This window comes from Cuculus canorus, chromosome 5 (assembly GCF_017976375.1).
Source record: "Cuculus canorus isolate bCucCan1 chromosome 5, bCucCan1.pri, whole genome shotgun sequence".
Classification (NCBI taxonomy): domain Eukaryota; kingdom Metazoa; phylum Chordata; class Aves; order Cuculiformes; family Cuculidae; genus Cuculus; species Cuculus canorus.
Genome location: NC_071405.1, coordinates 67384343 through 67401088, shown reverse-complemented (window position 1 = coordinate 67401088; position 16746 = coordinate 67384343). Strand labels below are relative to the sequence as shown.

General features: G+C 51.7%; 1 protein-coding gene across 9 annotated transcripts in view; it reads left to right on the top strand.

The window, feature by feature from the left end:
- LTBP2 (latent transforming growth factor beta binding protein 2) overlaps window positions 1–16746 on the top strand; it is a 69368-nt gene that overhangs the window by 28580 nt on the left and 24042 nt on the right. For all 9 annotated transcript variants that reach the window (XM_054067193.1, XM_054067192.1, XM_054067189.1 and 6 more), the window contains exons 4-8: window positions 3640–3821; window positions 5086–5256; window positions 6758–6958; window positions 7623–7891; window positions 9470–9572. In XM_054067193.1, coding sequence (XP_053923168.1) covers window positions 3640–3821; window positions 5086–5256; window positions 6758–6958; window positions 7623–7891; window positions 9470–9572 — 926 coding nt within the window. The remainder of the gene's footprint in view (window positions 1–3639; window positions 3822–5085; window positions 5257–6757; window positions 6959–7622; window positions 7892–9469; window positions 9573–16746) is intronic.

Sequence of the window (16746 nt, the reverse complement as noted above, 5' to 3'; positions counted from 1 at the left end):
CAGGGGTTTTTTTTTGTTTGTTGTTGTTTTTTTCACGAAATCTGATCATCCTAGGAATGGCAGGAGTTGTCTATAAAGCTGAAGGGTGGAATTCCTTCAGGCAGGCAATGGGTAGTGCCGGCCAAGCCCTGCTACTTGCAGGTAGCATGCTCTCTTCCTCAAGGATGGATAAGATGTGAGTATTTTCAAACACAAGAGCTGATATTTCCCTGCCTTATGCTGCCAGTTGCCTTCACTCAGCGACTCTTCAAAACTCAGGGCTGAAGTTGCCCTCAAGTGACCAGCACTAGGACAGGGAGCATTGCTGGGCTGAGGAGCGCTCACCTCGTTTCTTGGGATGCTTCCGTCTATATAGTAAAAGACCTTGGAACCTCATCCACGTTCACCTATAGGACTATGCTTGGAGTCTCACTAGAGATCAGACAACAAAAGCACCTGAGCTTCCAGGGCTTGGTAGCTCTCCCTGAGCCTCCCTGGAGCTCCATATGGCTTTTCCTTTGTCCCTAGCAATACCAGCAGTAGTACACTAGCTAACAAAGCAGTAGGTAACAGGCATCAAAAGTTCCTCTGCTGACAGCAGGGCTGGATTAGTAGCTCAGAAAAGTGTGGGCAGGTCATGCCTGGCCCCCATGGCCATCAGGGTAGGTGGTACTCTGCAGAATCTCAGGAGAGCTTCTGAAAGAGGCTGGTAGGGACTGAGGTAGGACTGCGATAAAGTTCACTTCTCTGCAATTATTCTGTTTAGCCTTGCTGATTATTGAAAAACAAGCACTATTTGCTGTCTTCTTCTTAATTTGGATCTTGATTTTCACAAGACAACATTTTTTTTATCAGCAGGTAATGATTTTTTTTATCCAACTGTGCTCTTTGACCAATTCCACCTGCTCTGTTTCCATCCCTGAATGACCTGTAGCCAGACTCCACTCCAAACGGCATATGAACCTTCAGCCTGCAAAACTGGATGTCTGCCCAGCACTCAGGACTCCTGTTCATGCCTCCACCCAGAAACTCAGCCACTCATTTTCAAGGTTTTCATGTGTTAGAAACACAGGAAATTAGGTAATGAATATCCAGACTGGAGACTTCTGTCTCTGGGGTAAAACCACTCATTCCTGAATTCAGCTCAAGGCCAAAACCAATTGATAGATCAATAGGTAATCGAAAATCAACTCAAGGACAGCACAGGTTATACATCTTTCTTTAGTTGCGTTTGCACTGTTCCAGTGATATCTCATTTCCTAGCAGCACATTTTTCCTGAGCTGAAGCGATGGTATCGGGAGTTGGGGAATCCACTACTGTTTTGGTTTTTTTTGCGGAAAGAAAGCTGTACGGCTGCTGTGGGCGTGATTTCTAGCAGGGTGTCATTTGGCTTTGGTTTGCAGATGTTTCGTGGTTTGCCTTTCTTGGTTCGATTACAAGGCTCTTTACACCTGGTGGTTTGTTCCTGTAGAAATGTGCCCTGTAATCAGAGCACCTCTTCATCTTCTTTTTGCTAAATTGAAGAGATCGAATCCTTTTGCTTCCATACACAAAGACATTTTCACCTCAGATTACTTTTGTCATGTTTTTTCTTGTATCTTCTTCAGTTTTTCAGCATCCCGTAGAAGATGTGACATTTTTCTCATCAGAACTAGGTGTGATATTTTAGCATACATACTCCCTGCTGTGATGAGGATGTGTAGGAAGGCAAAAATACCTCCCTGTTCCTGCAGCGTTTCATTGCCTGATGTCAGGGCATTGAACTGACAGTTCATATTTAATTGCTTGTCATTACCCCCAAAATCTTTTCAGAATTGCTGGTTTCCAGGATCATCTCCTTCTATCTGCAGCTGCTGCCTGCATTCCTTCTTATTAGAAGTGTAATTCTGCATTTGGCTCTATTGAAACCCCATATTTCTTGGATGTATTTCTCCTCCACGGTGATCCAAACTGCTCTGTGTGATTGCTCTGTTCTCATCACAATACACCACATTGCAAATTTCTGTGTCAGCAGCACACATTATCAATGTCGATCATATGTTTATTTCGAAATAAAAGCATTTATTTCCAGATGAAATCCTTGAAACGTGCCAGGCCTCGTACTGATCAACCTGGAACCCATCTAATTCCCTCCCAGCAACAACTGCTTCTTGTGTTCTGTCACACAGCCAGTTTGTTACTCATTTCATGTGTGCCTGATTGACATTGTACTGCCGTGTTTATTTTTTTATCAGAATAGAACGGGCTCTCAGCTTGTCGGTGTGCGTGTATGTAATTCTAGCAAATGATGCAAATGGACTCCTTTGACAAGAGCAGTTCTCCACAGACCCCGTTGACTAGACCTCACTTCTATATTCTTTTCCTTTAGTTCCAAATTAATTGACCTGTTCGTCATCTTTTCCATTCTGTTGTTCAGGGCTGATTTCAGGCTCACTGGCTGACAGTTACCTTGTGTATCATGCTTAACCTCTTTGAACAGCAGTGCAGCATTATCTTCCTTTCCATCTCTCCACATCTTACCGTTATTCCAAGCTATCCAAGCCAGGAATGTCAGTGAGCCAGAGCTGCTGTCAGCCAATTCTTGTTGGATCATCCAGTTCTGTTAGGTTTAGAAACACCTCCCCTGTGCTGACTGTCACAGGCAAAAGGTGACAACCATAAAGTGGGGTGGACCTCTCTGGGCATTTTGGTGGGACAGAGCTAGTTTGCCCCATCCATCTGGTCAGGGATGGAGGTGTTGGACAGGGTATGCAGAAGACCTGTTGGTGTTTAAGTTTGGTTGCGGAGGAATCTAAGGCAAGGACTTTCAAAGAAACTCAAGGGGCGTATCAGCAGTCAACCTATTTTGGCCCCTGGTGTACTAAAGCCTTTTTCCGTGCGGGTAGTACAGGCAAGAGTGAGTGACATATTTTTTGATAAGGACAGAGCACCTTCTTGGAATCTTGGTGCTGCCGGTCAGTGAGAGAGGATGGGAGCAAGTGCAGTAGAGCAAGATGTGCTGTTCTGTTGGTTTAATGCAAGGATCTGCCTAGTGGTCTACATGGCTTTGTCACAGAGTATAAGAAGTGTGACTTTGTGAGCTGGATGGCTTCTCCACGCATAGTCCTCAGAAAATACCAAAAGCCGTAAATGCATTTACTGCAAAAACTCGTAACTGTGCTGGCAGTAGTGAGTTCTTGGTTATTTTCTCTCGTTTGTGACTCTTGTGGGCCAAGTTTTTTTCATTTGCTCAGCCTGGCTTCCCTTCTGACTGCCTCGCTGGTTTTTCAGTGCTCATTTCAGGCTGGGAAAGCAGGGCCTGAAAAAGTTCCCACCATAAGAATAAGGAAAAGCCCTCGAGTGTGAGTGGCTGCAAGACAGCCAGAGGGCATCCCTGTGGTGAAGCAGCCTGATGTGATGGTACAGGAAGGGTATCTTGGGGAGCACTATGCCCTACCAGGCTCTGGGCATGGGGCACAATCCCTAGAGTGAAATGGTGCCGTCGTGGTGACTGAAAGCAGATGAGAAGTGGGATTCTGCTCAGGCGGGCAGAGAGACCTGTGGTGGTGGCTGAGGCAGCTTGCAGTGAAGTTTGCCACAGTGCATCCTGCTGGAAAGACACTGTGAGTCAGTGCAATGACTTGTGAGGAGTCTTGGTTATTTTTTTTTCTCTTCCGCAGGTCTCAGAGCAGAATTGGCTCTCCTGTCTCCCTCCAGCACACAGGGCCGTCACGAACTGTCCGGCGCTACCCCGCCAGCAACGACCAACTCACATCTAATGCACTCCCCAATGGGAATGGACGTGAGCAGAGCAGCTCTGGGCCACACACTGTTTCCCAGGAGCAGAGCTTGTCTGCAAGGGGTAAGGCCTCCAGTGCTGTCACTCTTTTGGGGCTTCTTGTGACAGTGTCCTGGGGAAGGGTAATGGTGTGACTACAGATCTCCAAGAAACCTTGGACTCTCAGGACTGTGCCACTGGGTGGGATGGAAAGGGAATGTCAGCGTGGGCATTGCTGGGCTTGGCAAAGAAAGAGCCCCTACTGAAGGAAGACAGAGCAGCAGGAGCAAAACGCTGACAGCAGGGAAGAGGAGCCAGGGGTACTGTGACAGATGCCTCCCAGAGGTGTGATACCCTAGGATGCTGCCCTGAAGTAGGATTGCCTCAGTCTGTAGGAACGATGTCTCCTAGCTTCACTCTCAGTCTGAACAGGTCTCAAGGTCAGATTGTGCAACCACCATGTAATTCTTCCCTTTGGCTGCCCTCTTGGTGCCCTCTGACATGAACAAGGATCAGTCCAGGGTGTAGGGACGTGTGGTTGCTGAGGCAGAGCCTCAGCAGCTCCTCAGCTAGGACAGATACAAGTTGTCTTCTGCAGCTTGGCTCCGTCTGAAGCCATGGTTCCCCGTGGAGGCACTATGTGACATCTCAGCCCTTCTGAGTAGAGCCGTGAGCGTGATTGGAGCTGTAATGTGAAAGTGGGGATTGAAGTAGGGAGAGTTAGGGGTGAGCACACTAAAGGGGGCACGTGCAGAAATAGCTGTCTCACTGATGGAGGGCTGTGGTGCCCCAAGCCAGCTGGTTCACGGTTACACAATATTTCTGCCTGCTGTCTCTTTTCTGCAAACCCCAAGAGTTCTAAGTGCCATTTCCCGCTGTATCTGAGAATAGTCAGGGACTGGGGGGGGGGACCGCAGATAACTGCAGGTCAGGAGATGCTTACAGAGAGACATGATTTTTCTCAAGCACCGATACCCTCCTTAACAGATATCAGTGTGGTCGTTCATATGGGAAGTCTCCTGGTTTCTGGCATGGCTTGAGAAGGAATATTGTCTAGAGCACAACACTGTTTATGCTGAAGTTAGCGTGCATGTGTCCCTTCACAGGGAGTTACGCCGCTCTAGCTGGGCAGGCAGAGCATGCTACTGGCCATTTCTGTTTAGACATGGTTACTGATGCTGTAGCAGAGGGCAGGCTGGAGCGAGGAAGGGGCAGGGAGAGACTCTGCCGTGGGGAGGGTCACAGACCCCTCCTTGCTCTGGGAGAGCTCTAGGGCTTGAGCTGCAGATTACCAGCCCCTTGGCCTAGAGATGCTGTTTCCACTTTGCACTCTCCGTTTCTTTCGTAGGGGCCAACCTGACAGAAAAGATTAGGAAGATAAAAATCGTCTTCACACCCACCATCTGCAAACAGACGTGCCGGAGCGGGCGCTGCTACAACAGCTGTGAGAAAGGAGACACCACCACTCTCTATAGCCAAGGCGGGCATGACCACGATCCCAAGTCTGGCTTCCGTATCTGTGAGCGCCGCAGGGCCCCAGGCCCATCTTCTTGTCTGCTCCCCCACTCTCCTCCTGCTTTTTCTGCTTCTGCAGACTGAGAGCTTGGGCTGGTGTGGGTATGAGATGAGATGTCCCCTCCCAATGCCCAGGAAGATGTCTCCTGGGGCCTTTGGGGCTTACATTGTCTCTGTCTTTGGGGAGACCTTCCCTCACTGATTTCTTTCCTGGGCAAGCAACTTCTGTTTCCATCCCACCCCAGGTAGTGGGGATGCATGAGTTTGAATCAGGCTTGCGGCCAAGCCTCACCACCCCCTCCTTCTCAGAGCCAGCTCAATGCTTTCGTTGGCATCCATTCCTGGGGCTGACTTTCATCACCTAATTTCCTCCTGGTCTCTCCTTTCACTCACGTGGCAACCAGGAGAGCTGGCTGCAGGTTGCAAGCTGTTCCTATAAACAGGGCTGCTGAAACCTCTGCTGGCGTTTCAGAGCTGCTGGGATTGCTCGTCAGGTCACTGGGATGGTCAACTGTGGGTTGGGCACATCCTCTCGAAGCCAGTTGGTGGAGTAGCCTGCAGGACCCTGGTGGGACTCGTCCTCTAAAAACTGTTGTACCTCTCAAGTTCTTCTAACAATGAGAAAGTGCAAAGTCTGGCCATTTTGAACACTGACTGATATGGGCTTCATGGGAGTTTCTGCCTAGATCTCAGTCCAAAGATGTGTCTCCTCACCTCAAAACTGGTGCTGGGCTTGAATAAAATGAACTCAGAGTAGGGTGGCAGCTCATCTCCTGGGACAAACCTAACAAGCCTGGGATGTGCAGTAGCAGCATCTCCTCTCACTCTGAAATGAGTCAGGATGATCTGTCGGGGAGTTCCATGCCTTGCCTGAGCGTCGCTCACTCTGGGTTGCTTCAAGCATCTGATGAGGCCAGAAAAAATGTGACTTCGATTTCAATTTTGCTCCCCATTCTTTTGTCCCGCTCCACGCATCTCCCACTTGAGCTGCTGGCAGGGCCAAGGCTGGCCAGGAAACAGTCTCTGAAGACGTGGCTCTCTGCCCATTCTCTCCTTCTGCCTCTCACATCCCCACTGAGCTCCGTCTGAGCTCACTTCTGCCAAGTGGGAAGGGGGCGATGCAGAAGAGAAAGAATTGTGCTGACTCGGCTGCATGTGGCCATAGCTCCTGCCTGACTCCGAGGGATCCTGCAGTGCCAGCACCGCCACCTTGGCTGCCCCACAGCTGGCCTAAGGGCTCATAGGCATCAACCCATGACTCCAGCCTGGGGCAGAGCTCAGGGAGAACCCCAGCTTCTCCACTTGCTGCTTGCTGAATGGTGGTGCACAACAGGGACCCTGGGCTGCCTGCAAGCTCCAAGTGCTGCCTCCAGTGCTGGGTCTGCTCCTTGGGCACCGTGGGACTAGTGTTAGCCCAGATCCAGCTGCCTGGCCTCCCCTAGCTGCCTCTTGATAGAGGCAGTGGCTTGGTTTCTCAGCTAAGCAGACTTCTCTTTGCCTTGCAGACTTCTGCCAAATTCCCTGCCTGAATGGAGGGCGCTGCGTGGGCCGGGATGAGTGCTGGTGCCCCTCCAACTCCACGGGGAAGTTTTGCCACCTGCCGGCTCCCTCTCTGGAAAAGAAGCAAGGAGGGAGAGCCCCCAAGACCCCAGCTGGCAGCTCCACGAAGCACTCCACCTACACCCTGCCCTTGTCCAACCAGCTGGGTGAGCGTAGCTGCGTTCTTCTGCCTGCCGAGGCACTTGGAATAGAGGGGAGCCCTCGGACCAATGCCTTGTTCTCGCAGAGCTGTGCTCTGGCCCCCCTGGAGGCCAAAAGGCAACTGGGGTGGTGGGTGCGAGAGTCGGAGAGTGTGGGAGAAATGCCATGGGGAGCAAGGGATGGAAGGGGCGAGTGCTGGCACAGGTGAGAGAGATGGGTGTCAAGTCCTCTGAACTCTTAAACAAGTTACCCTTGCCACTATTCCCTGAGCAAGGGGCGCCCTGCTGGTGCTACGTTCCTCTGACAGAAGTCCAGGTCTCCCTCCTGCTTCTGAGTTTTCCTATGTATGTACTCCTCAGATCTTCTGGGGAGCCATTAACAGGCCTGAGGAGGCCACCATCTCCTTCCTTATATTGCCTTTTCAGGCCAGCTTGTTAGCAAAGTGGTTTCCTTAATTTCTGAAAGGCTCAGGTTGCTGAGGAAAGTTTTTGTAGGTTTGGTTTGGCTTTGGCCAGGTAAGTATTTTCTCTTAGATGCATTCTTCCTCTAGATTCCCTGGTGTGGGTCAAGCTGCCTCTCCTCCCTTATGACTTTGTTGATGACAAGATGCTCTTCGGGTGTCAAGTTGTTGCCGGATTGTCATAACTGTGGTATAAACTTCTCTTCCAGCTTCCCTGAACCCTTCCCTGGTGAACGTCCACATCAACCACCCTCCAGAAGCCACTGTGCAGATTCACCAGGTGGCGAGGGTGCGCGGTGACCCGGAGGTGTCGGAGGAGAACAGTGTGGAGGCGGTCCTGGTGCCTCAGCTAGCTGCTGTGCCCTGGTACACCTACACCCACGGGAATGGCAACAGCATTGCCACAGAGAGCGGGCAGCAGCAGCAGAGAACCCCAGGGCTGCTGGGGAGGTGCTTTCGGGAGGCTCTGCATGGGCAGGTAAGGGGTCACCCATCGAGTGTTGGAGTGTGTGTGTGAGAAACGTTTCTTGTTCTGGAGTATGGGTGCTCCGGCTTATGGGGCAGGAGGGGTGGCCTTTTGTTGTATGAAGCTGTTCGGCATCAGTGTGGGCATCACCCAGGTGCTGTGGGCATGGGCGGCAATGTGTTAGTACTTGGGAAGAAACAGCTTTTTCTGGCACAGCTGAGAGACCTCGCTGGCTTGCCCTGACCAGGCTGTGCCCTGGGGCAGCACAGCCCAGACTTGATGGCTTTCACACACAGTCTCGTTTAAAAGGGGTGCCCTATTTATAGCAACATTTACAGCCATGCTCTGCGATTATTGTAGGAAACGTATAAAACATAGGAAAATTCCTTTCCCTCTCAGACGATAAATGAAAGCCTGATTTCCATGGAACGATGCCTTCCCAGGCAGCTCAGTTGGGGCTTGGGAAGCAAATGCACGTGAGGGGCTTTCTTGCCCTTTTCCCGCAGTCGTCGTAATTTCTTATTTTGTCTTTCCCCATATGTTTCTCTTGCGTCACTGGAAAAGCATCAGGGTTTTTTGGCACCCACAGGAACACCTGTGAGCATCCCCAGAGCAGCTTGTGCTCAGCAAGACACCCAGCTGGACAGCCTGGGACTCTGTCCCCTCCCCACTGCTCCCCAGACCTTTCTGGGGGGGCTGCTTCTGGTTCCCATTCTGTGTTTCAGTCGCTCCCATCCAAGCCATTTCTAGTGGGACACATTTTCAGCCATTCCGTAGTGCAAAAATAAATGAGATCAGACCCTGGGGCTGGAAAAGCCCTGCTCCCCCGTGGTGAGACAGCATCTGTCTGCCCCGAGAGCAAATTGAGATGCCCGGAGATGTTTGCAGATGCCTGGAGAGGCTGCAGGAGACACTTTAGGGTGGTGAGGGACGTGGCAGAGGGTACCCTTGCTGTGCTTGCACCTCATCCAGCCAGCGTGATGCCATGGCCAGGAAAGGGCAAGGAGCCTGACGGGGAGAGCTGTCTCTCCCCACTCAGCCGCAGCCGAGCCGATCGGTATGCAGGCGCTGGGCAGGCGGCCACACACGCCTGGACGAGGGCCAGCTCTGGCCTGTGGGCCGCGGCGGCTCTACTCTAATGGGGAAGCCTGTAATCCAGAGGGCCTTGATGGGGGCGCAGGGGTGGCAGGAAAGAGAGACTAAGCAGAGGAAACCGCCTGACCGCAAGCTCCCCGCGGGCTGGAGTGGTGCACCGATTTCACTGGCTAATCAGCCAGGCATGGGGCTGATCCCGGGGCATTGCTGCATGATACCATCTCTGGTTCATCTCCTACTCTGTTTAATGTCCTCTTCTTCTCTGAGGGGTGCAGTCAATGGAGTCTTGCGACCTTCTGTCTGCACAGCTGTTTACTGTCTTAAACTGGTCCTGCTGTGTCCTAGTGGGGAGCTACGCCAGGAGGGCCATGCCAGCCTCTGACCCCAAACCATTGTACCCAGTGCTAGCGGTGCTGCCGCTGCACCCGCTGCCACCTCAGACAGGTGCACATCCCCATCCCGCAGAAGCCTGATCCTCTGATTCTGTCTCCTCAGTGCACCAACCCCGTGCCAGGGCTGACGAGGCTGGAGGACTGCTGTGGCAGTGTGGGGCTTTTCTGGGGTACGGACCGGTGTCTGGCCTGCCCTCCCCGGCCAGGTGAGTGCTGCCGCCACTGGAGATGGCGCAAGAGATGACACCCTCAACAAGCAAAAATGGTTGGGCTGCCGCACACAGATGGGAAGACACAGAGCAGAGCCATGGGTCCCCGGCTGCGTGGCTCTCCTTTGCCCAAGGCCCTTGGGGATGGGTGGTGTGTCCAAGGCAGCGTGTGGGGCCATGCTGGCTGCTGCCCGAGCCTGCGCCCCGGGGAGCAACACTCTAGTTTGTGCGCTGGCCCAAAGCTCAGTGGTTTCTTGCTAAACTGCCCCTGTGAAACCCCGTTGTGGCTGGCAGTTCCTGCCATGCCACTCCGCTCAGAGGAAGAAATGGTAAAAGAGTGGCTGTGGCTTTAGGAGGTGCAGTCCTAAGCTGGTGGAGGAGGATGCAGACTTGGCCCTATAGAGTTACGGGCTTGCTCTGGGCCTGACACGGGCTTGGCAGGGGCTCTGGAAATAACACTACATCAAACAATTGGCTGGAGTGCACCCGGGGTCCATTCCAATGGCACGGGCGTCCAGCTCCACTTCTGCTGTGCTTGGGAGCTGGACAGACTGATCCGTCAGGAGATGGGGATTCCTTGGCCACTTCAGTCAGGGTGCTCCATGACAGGCTTGGCCCCTTGCACCATGGCCCCATCCTGTGTTGTGGTGGAAAGGCCGTGTTGAAGGACTCCTGGCTAGGAGGAGGCAGCCCTGCAGGCACAGCGGCTCCAGCAGTTGGTGCTGACTGGGTCTGGTCCAGGTGTGGATGCACGGGGCAGGGAGCTCTCCATTCCCCTATCTGCCCGCCCTCTTTCATCACCACCTGGCTGGATCGAAGAACTAACATAAAGAGATACCGTGATCCAGGAGACTGACCGCTGAGGAGAGCAGACGTGTCCAAGGTGGCAGGTTTTATGCAAGCAAATGTGGTGTTGGTGCCTTCTAGTTCTGCCTAGAGGCTGTCCCACTCACTCACATGCATGCTTCCAAGAGCTGTTTGCCTCTAATTGTCCTCCCTTGATTCAGTTCCTCCTTAGCAGGGACCAGCTGGAGCCAAATTCCTTGCAATCACAGACAAGGTTGTCAGCATCCTGGAACCCAGCACAGGACTGGGGAGCTCTGATTGCTGTCATCTTCCCACTCAGTACAGCTCTGCTGTGGCTCCAGGCCATGATGCTGCTCACCTACCCTCATCTGCATGCCAGCCCTGAGGGAGTCCTGGGCTGCAGTATGGGAGTGATCATGGAGTTGTTGGGCCCACCACAAACAATGAAATGCTCCACGTGGGGCTCAGCCCTCTCCGTTTCATCCCAGACCTTCACATCCCCAGTCACAGCTTTTTCCTCCGTATCTCGTAGTAGTGTCGCTGTTTCTCACCCTGTCTCTCTGATTCCTCCATTAGGAAACGTGAGGGCCACATCACACTTCCATTAGGCTGCAGATGGCTGCAAAATCTCTGCACCTTTCTCTTTCTCCGTGCCAGGATTCTGGGTATCACTTAGCGGCCAGAGCTCTAGCAATGTCTGTTCTGATGGACTTCATGCTCAAAATGCAGCTTAAATCACATGCTTCCAAGATGTTAAAACAAACATGGAAAACCTCTATGTGCTCCTTGCAGTCAGCCAGTAGAGCAAATGCACTTAAGAAGTGCCTTCTAGCTGCCAGCAATTCCCACTTCCATAGCTCAGCACACACCCTACATCCCAGCAGCAGCTGAAACTCAAGGGCAGTTGGTCTTCGTTGAGTGGACAGATGCTTGTCTTGCTTTTTTTCGGATTAATTCCATCAGGATATGAAAAATGAATCCCAATGTGTCTTCCATCTTTCCATGCCACAAGAAAATCCCATTCTTAGTCTCTGACTTTGGGTGATTAAGTTCCCCCTTGAAGGCCAAATGGCTCTTGCTGATTTTGGAGGAATGTAGGCTAGTGGAAGAGGCCATTTTCATCCTCTTTAATCATGTGCAAGTGTCTTCCTCCATTGACTATCTCTGGTTGACTCTTCCATAACCAGCCTCACGTGTAGGAGACTGCACAGTGCAAGTAAAGGGAGCTGTAGGGCAGACACTTGATGGAGGCAGTCCAAGAGAGCCTGGCTGTTCTGAAGTGAGAAGTCCAGGCAGCTGGCATCTGTTTCTCTGATGCGCTGTCTTCACACACAAGAGATCTTACCCCAGAGTGGAGCCATGGAACCGGTTCTTTCTCCGTGATTTTACTGCTGTAATGGAGCAAATTAGCACTGTAACCTCTCATTGCCCCATGCCCCCTCTGCCAGGTCTCCCAGATTCATGTCTGTCCAGTGTAAAGGCATCACTCCACATCATCTCTGTCTGTAGACCACATCCCATGCTTATATCCTTTCTGTCTCCTTGTCTTCTGGCCTGTATTGTGCTCTCTCAAAGTCACTGGGCTGCAGTTCAGTGACCTGGTGTCTCGTGCACAGAGATAACATGTCCAGTGGATGTTTTGAGCTTTCTTCTTGGCACTGTGGTCTTCAGGGAGAACTTCTCCTTGTGCTTTTGTGTTGCAGGGAAGTATGCACTAGAGCAGACTTAACAGCTCTGAGAATTTAATTCCAGCAACCAGAGACAGAAAAGGCAGAAGCTAGTTCAGTGTAAACACTTAAAAATGTACAGAAGTGCAGCCAGGCAAGAGCTAGACAAATGGAGAACTTGTTTGGATTGACTGTCTGCCCGAGACACTGATTGTTAGTAGAGTCTGAATACGTCCGTATGTCTCCATCGACTGCAGCTTTCATGTTTGGTACGTGTTTGTGTGCAGAAAGACATCAGAGAAGAAGAAGAGGAAGAATCAGAGGCAGGCATCTGTCTGAGTGAACCTTTCATGACCAATCCCCTCTACTTTTTGTATTTTGCCAAGTATCGGAAAAGTCAAGGCACTTGCTTTGTCTGCGTTGCACGGAGACTGTGTTAAAAGCTGAGTTCAGACTTAAGGTAGAGGTGGGGTTGACCTGGCCAGGACTCTCTCTGGCGCGTCTTCCATTAGTCTCAGAGGTTTCCTTAGGCTCTGCTCAGGCTTTTGTCTGTCTGGTTTGCTGCTGGGGGTGTATATTGATCGGTCCCTTCAGGGAAGTGGACACAGAGATGGATATTTAAGCAGACTGTAACAGAAGTCACTGCGAGTTTGCTGTTGCCTGTGTAAGTAAGAGCTGAAGGTGGAATCCCCAGAACATGTCAGAGACAGCTCTGTAAGAAAAGGGAGAGCCAAGAGCTTGCCCTCTGAGCTGTTAGGGCAAAAGCTGTCACCCAACACATGAAAGAAAGAGATGAGCAAGGCCCTGGAGAGTGGCAGGACACCTACATGCTGCTGTGCAGCTGCACTCCTTCAGCTACGGCTGGAGATGGTTGGATGAAATGTGCTGCGCTGTAAGACAGGATAAATCAGCTGGAGACATCCAATGACTCTCCTGCGTCTTTAGTACTCAGAGAAGGTGCTGGAGCACACGCTGAAAGGCTAGAACAGAGAGGAAGGAGGATATGGGAGCTGGAAGGTAAAACTTGAAGGTTGAGTGAGAAAAGGGAATGGGATGCTGAGGAAGTAGCTGAAATAGAGACACTTAGACAATGGATGGGAGGAAGCGCAAGGACTGGCAGGGTATTTGAGCAGTGCTGGCGAGGAAGCTGCACTGAAGCAAGGTCCTGTCCCGTGGCAGGCTCGGGGCGTGGGGCTAGTAGCGAGCACACTGCTGGGCTACTGCTTGCCTGCTGGACCATGTGCTATTTTGGGGTATAGAGTGGAGAAGAACGTACTGGAACAAGGTCAAGAGATGGTCCATGGAAACTAACACAAACAAGACACAAGCTGCAGGTTAACACAGACCCCAGGGAGAGTGTAGGTTTGGACACTGGTTTCCCTGAAGCCTTGGCCCTCCTCAGGCATGTGGGGATAAAGAGAACTGGCAGCAGAGCATTTTTATTAAAGGCAAGGCAAGGCGCTCTGCCCAGAGGGGGTCACAGCCCTCCTCTTCTACCTCTTCCCTGTCCCTGAGACCACGTAGCTCTGCGACCATTAGTGTTCTGGGAGAAGCCCACACCAATGATGGACACCCTCCCTTCTACTGTGCAGAAGCTACAAGTCTCGTCTTTCTGCAGGGCTTGGGGGACTTTCTGGCTGCAGAAGTAAACCTCTGTCTTCCTGGTCCTGGTTTTTCACTGCCTGCTGTCCCACACTTCAGGCTGCAGTCAGCCTGAGTGTGGACTGGGCTGCACATTCACTGGCTGTGCTCACTGCAGATCTTCCTGGGCTGCTTTCTCTCTTTCTGCGTATGGATTTTAACAGCATTCAGAAACAAGTCTTTGAGGCTATTGTTTTGGGTTTATTCTTGCTCCCCGTGTTTTTTTAAGTTTTTTGTCCTAGAGTAAAGTCTGAATTTCACTGGAAAGTTGGATCTTGTAATGTCTGGCTTGGCATCCGCAGCACTCCCCAAACAGACCTCCCACCACGAGAGGGGTGGCAGCTCACCCATGGAGTTGTCGTCATCAGAAATGCTGAGCAGCTCACAAGCCACACACTCCCCTGCGCTGAGCCTGCAGGCATTGAAACAGCCACAGGAAACCCCTTGAAAATCAGCCCCCTGGTCTGCTCCTGTTGTGATCAGATCAGGGAGGATACAGGGGGAAAAAACCCTGAACCTATGGGAAGGAGTCTGTGGAGGGGGCTGATTCTACCACTGCTACACCATGTGCCACAAGGAGTCTGTCTGGGACAGTAAAGAAGGGCTGGAGGTGGGGAAAGAAGCTGCGAGTTTATGGCACTACCACAGAGATCAGTGCTTAACCTGGGAAGCGCAGCATTTTCAGGAATGCCTTGTTCTTGCTTGGTTTGCCCATCGTTTTGGCAAATGATGGCATTATGGCCTGGCACATGGGAGTGCAGTGTTGCAAAAGTGAGTTTTTTAGGTCTAAAGCTGTCTTGCACCAGCTGGAAGCCACTGTGGGACAAGAATTAGTTTTTCTCTGTTGAAGAGGCCCAAAAAGCCAACAGTAATTATCAGACTATTTTTTCCTCCAAGCTTCTTTTCCACCTTGAAGGTCTTTATTGACCATGAGTAGAGCAGAGGGCTTAGCTTCATATTGTTCATGAGAACTGGTGCATGCCTTCCCCAGCCCTGCTGCTGTAGCCTTTGCTGGGGCATTGGAGAAAGTCTTGTGGGAGTCTACCTATCACAGACCACCCAGAGAAGAGGAGAGCAGTCATGTCACATCTGGACTGGAGGACTTGTGTCCTTTCCCTCTTGTCCATCCCGCCTGGGAACTCATCTTGTCCCCACAGCCACAGCCCTGCCTACTTCTTCGTGTGACATCTTCAATACATTTTCTCTCTGGCGGCTGCTCTTGGGTCGGAGCTGCTTTGCTCTTTTGCCAGCAAGTTCAGCAGCTGAGGTCCTCTCTGCAGTGAAGGCTGATCTTCTCTGCTTTGCGCTAAACTAGGCTGAGGTTTGACTGGGTCCACCATCCCCACCACTCTAGATGCAGCAGGACCATGCGCTCTGGCTCCTTTCATCTCCCATACACTGGAAAACCCAGAGCAAGCAGAGGCACCACAGCCAGTCTCACGACTGCACGCTCTATGCCCATTGCAGAGTTGCAGAGTAGGGGCTGGGGTTCGTATGTGGAGCTGCTCCGGGGTCTCCAGAAATGTCAGTGAATCCTGAAAGTGGCAAAGAAGTTCATCAACGCAAGATTTCTCAGAGAGATAATGCCGTTTGTATAGTAGATGGAAAGGGTTGAAAGAAATGGGATGGCTTTCAGCGGCCGAGCATTTCCTCACTTCTCTTCTGACTGCAGGCTTGTCTATTCACCTTCTAACAGAGTGATATTGGCTAGCCTGATGCAATGTATTATCTCGCTCTACAAACCTTGCCTCACCTAGGCCATTGTGGCTCCCACCACTAAAAGTGGTTTCTTTCTGCTTCACCATCAGCCTGAGCTTCTTTATCCTGTCTTTGGACTGCATTTGAGCAGCCAGGGCCGTGAGATAACACCTCTTCTCTTGGGAAGTGATGGATGGCTTCTGAAGTATGCCTGGCTCCTTAACGATCATCCTGCTAGGCTGGAAAATTCCTCTGCCTGATTTCCGTGCGTTCATTTCCCTTCTCATTCTACTCTGCTTGAGTGTTGTTCTAGCTGGGGACAAAGATTCTGGTGGGAGTCCTGGGCTGTAGCTGCTTCGTGCTCCCTTCCTTCTTTCTGGATCTGTGAGCTTATTGCACACATGCTCCCCTGCACAAGCCCAGCCTCGCTGGAGATGCCTGGTGCCTGCAGAGCTTTCAGAAAGCAGCGTCAGGTGGTGGCGTGAAGCAGAGCTGGAGGGAGTGAAGATGAGAGATGCTGCTGCAGAGAGCCGAGCGGGAGTCCTGGTGTGCAGGCTCCTGGTGAGCACATTGCTTCAGTGCAGCACCCGTGGGGCTCAAGTGCCTGGGAGGCAAGGCTCTGAAATCACACCCTCAGCAAGCCTGAAATCCCTCTGCCTGTCAGATGCAGCTCAGCCACTCTATCCCCAGCCTCACGCTCTGGGAGTAGAGAGACAGATAGACACGGGAGGCTGGGACCTCTCCAGCTGCGGATGCTGGCAAATTAATGCCATCTCTCGTCATCAGATCAGGTTTTTCCCATTACTGTGTTCCAGAGCGATAGCCTCCAAAGCCTGTCTTCCACTCCTACCAGCTACATAGGAGAGGGGTGGGTGCTGATCCCCTTTGTAGGAAACTCGGGTGTCTTAGGCTGGTTTTTCAGGAGTTTTTGGCCATCTCTGGTGTAGTTCAGCGACATCAGAGCTTGTGGAAGGAAATGATCCTCTGCTCAAGTAACCTAGTACAAAACTGAGAGTTAATAGCTTACATCCTCCTGCAGCCACACGCTGTCTTCCCTTGTGGCCAGGTCCTGGCAGAAAAAGAGCAGCCTCCATCCAGTACTTCAGAAACTGTCGTGGTTCCCCTTGGTACAGAGAGATCTGCTCACATTACATTACAGTTATTCTTTCCAAGGAAGGCGAGTTTCTTTGCAAAATTAAGACATTTGTCCACAGCCTCATGAGTGATTTGCTGCAGTAACGAGCTGCAGGTTTCTGCAGACTGGAGTCTCACAAGCGCTGAGGTGTCACAAGACCTGCACACTCACCCCCATCGTTGGTATATTCTGCCGTGCCCTCTCCCCACCAGCATCTGGTGGA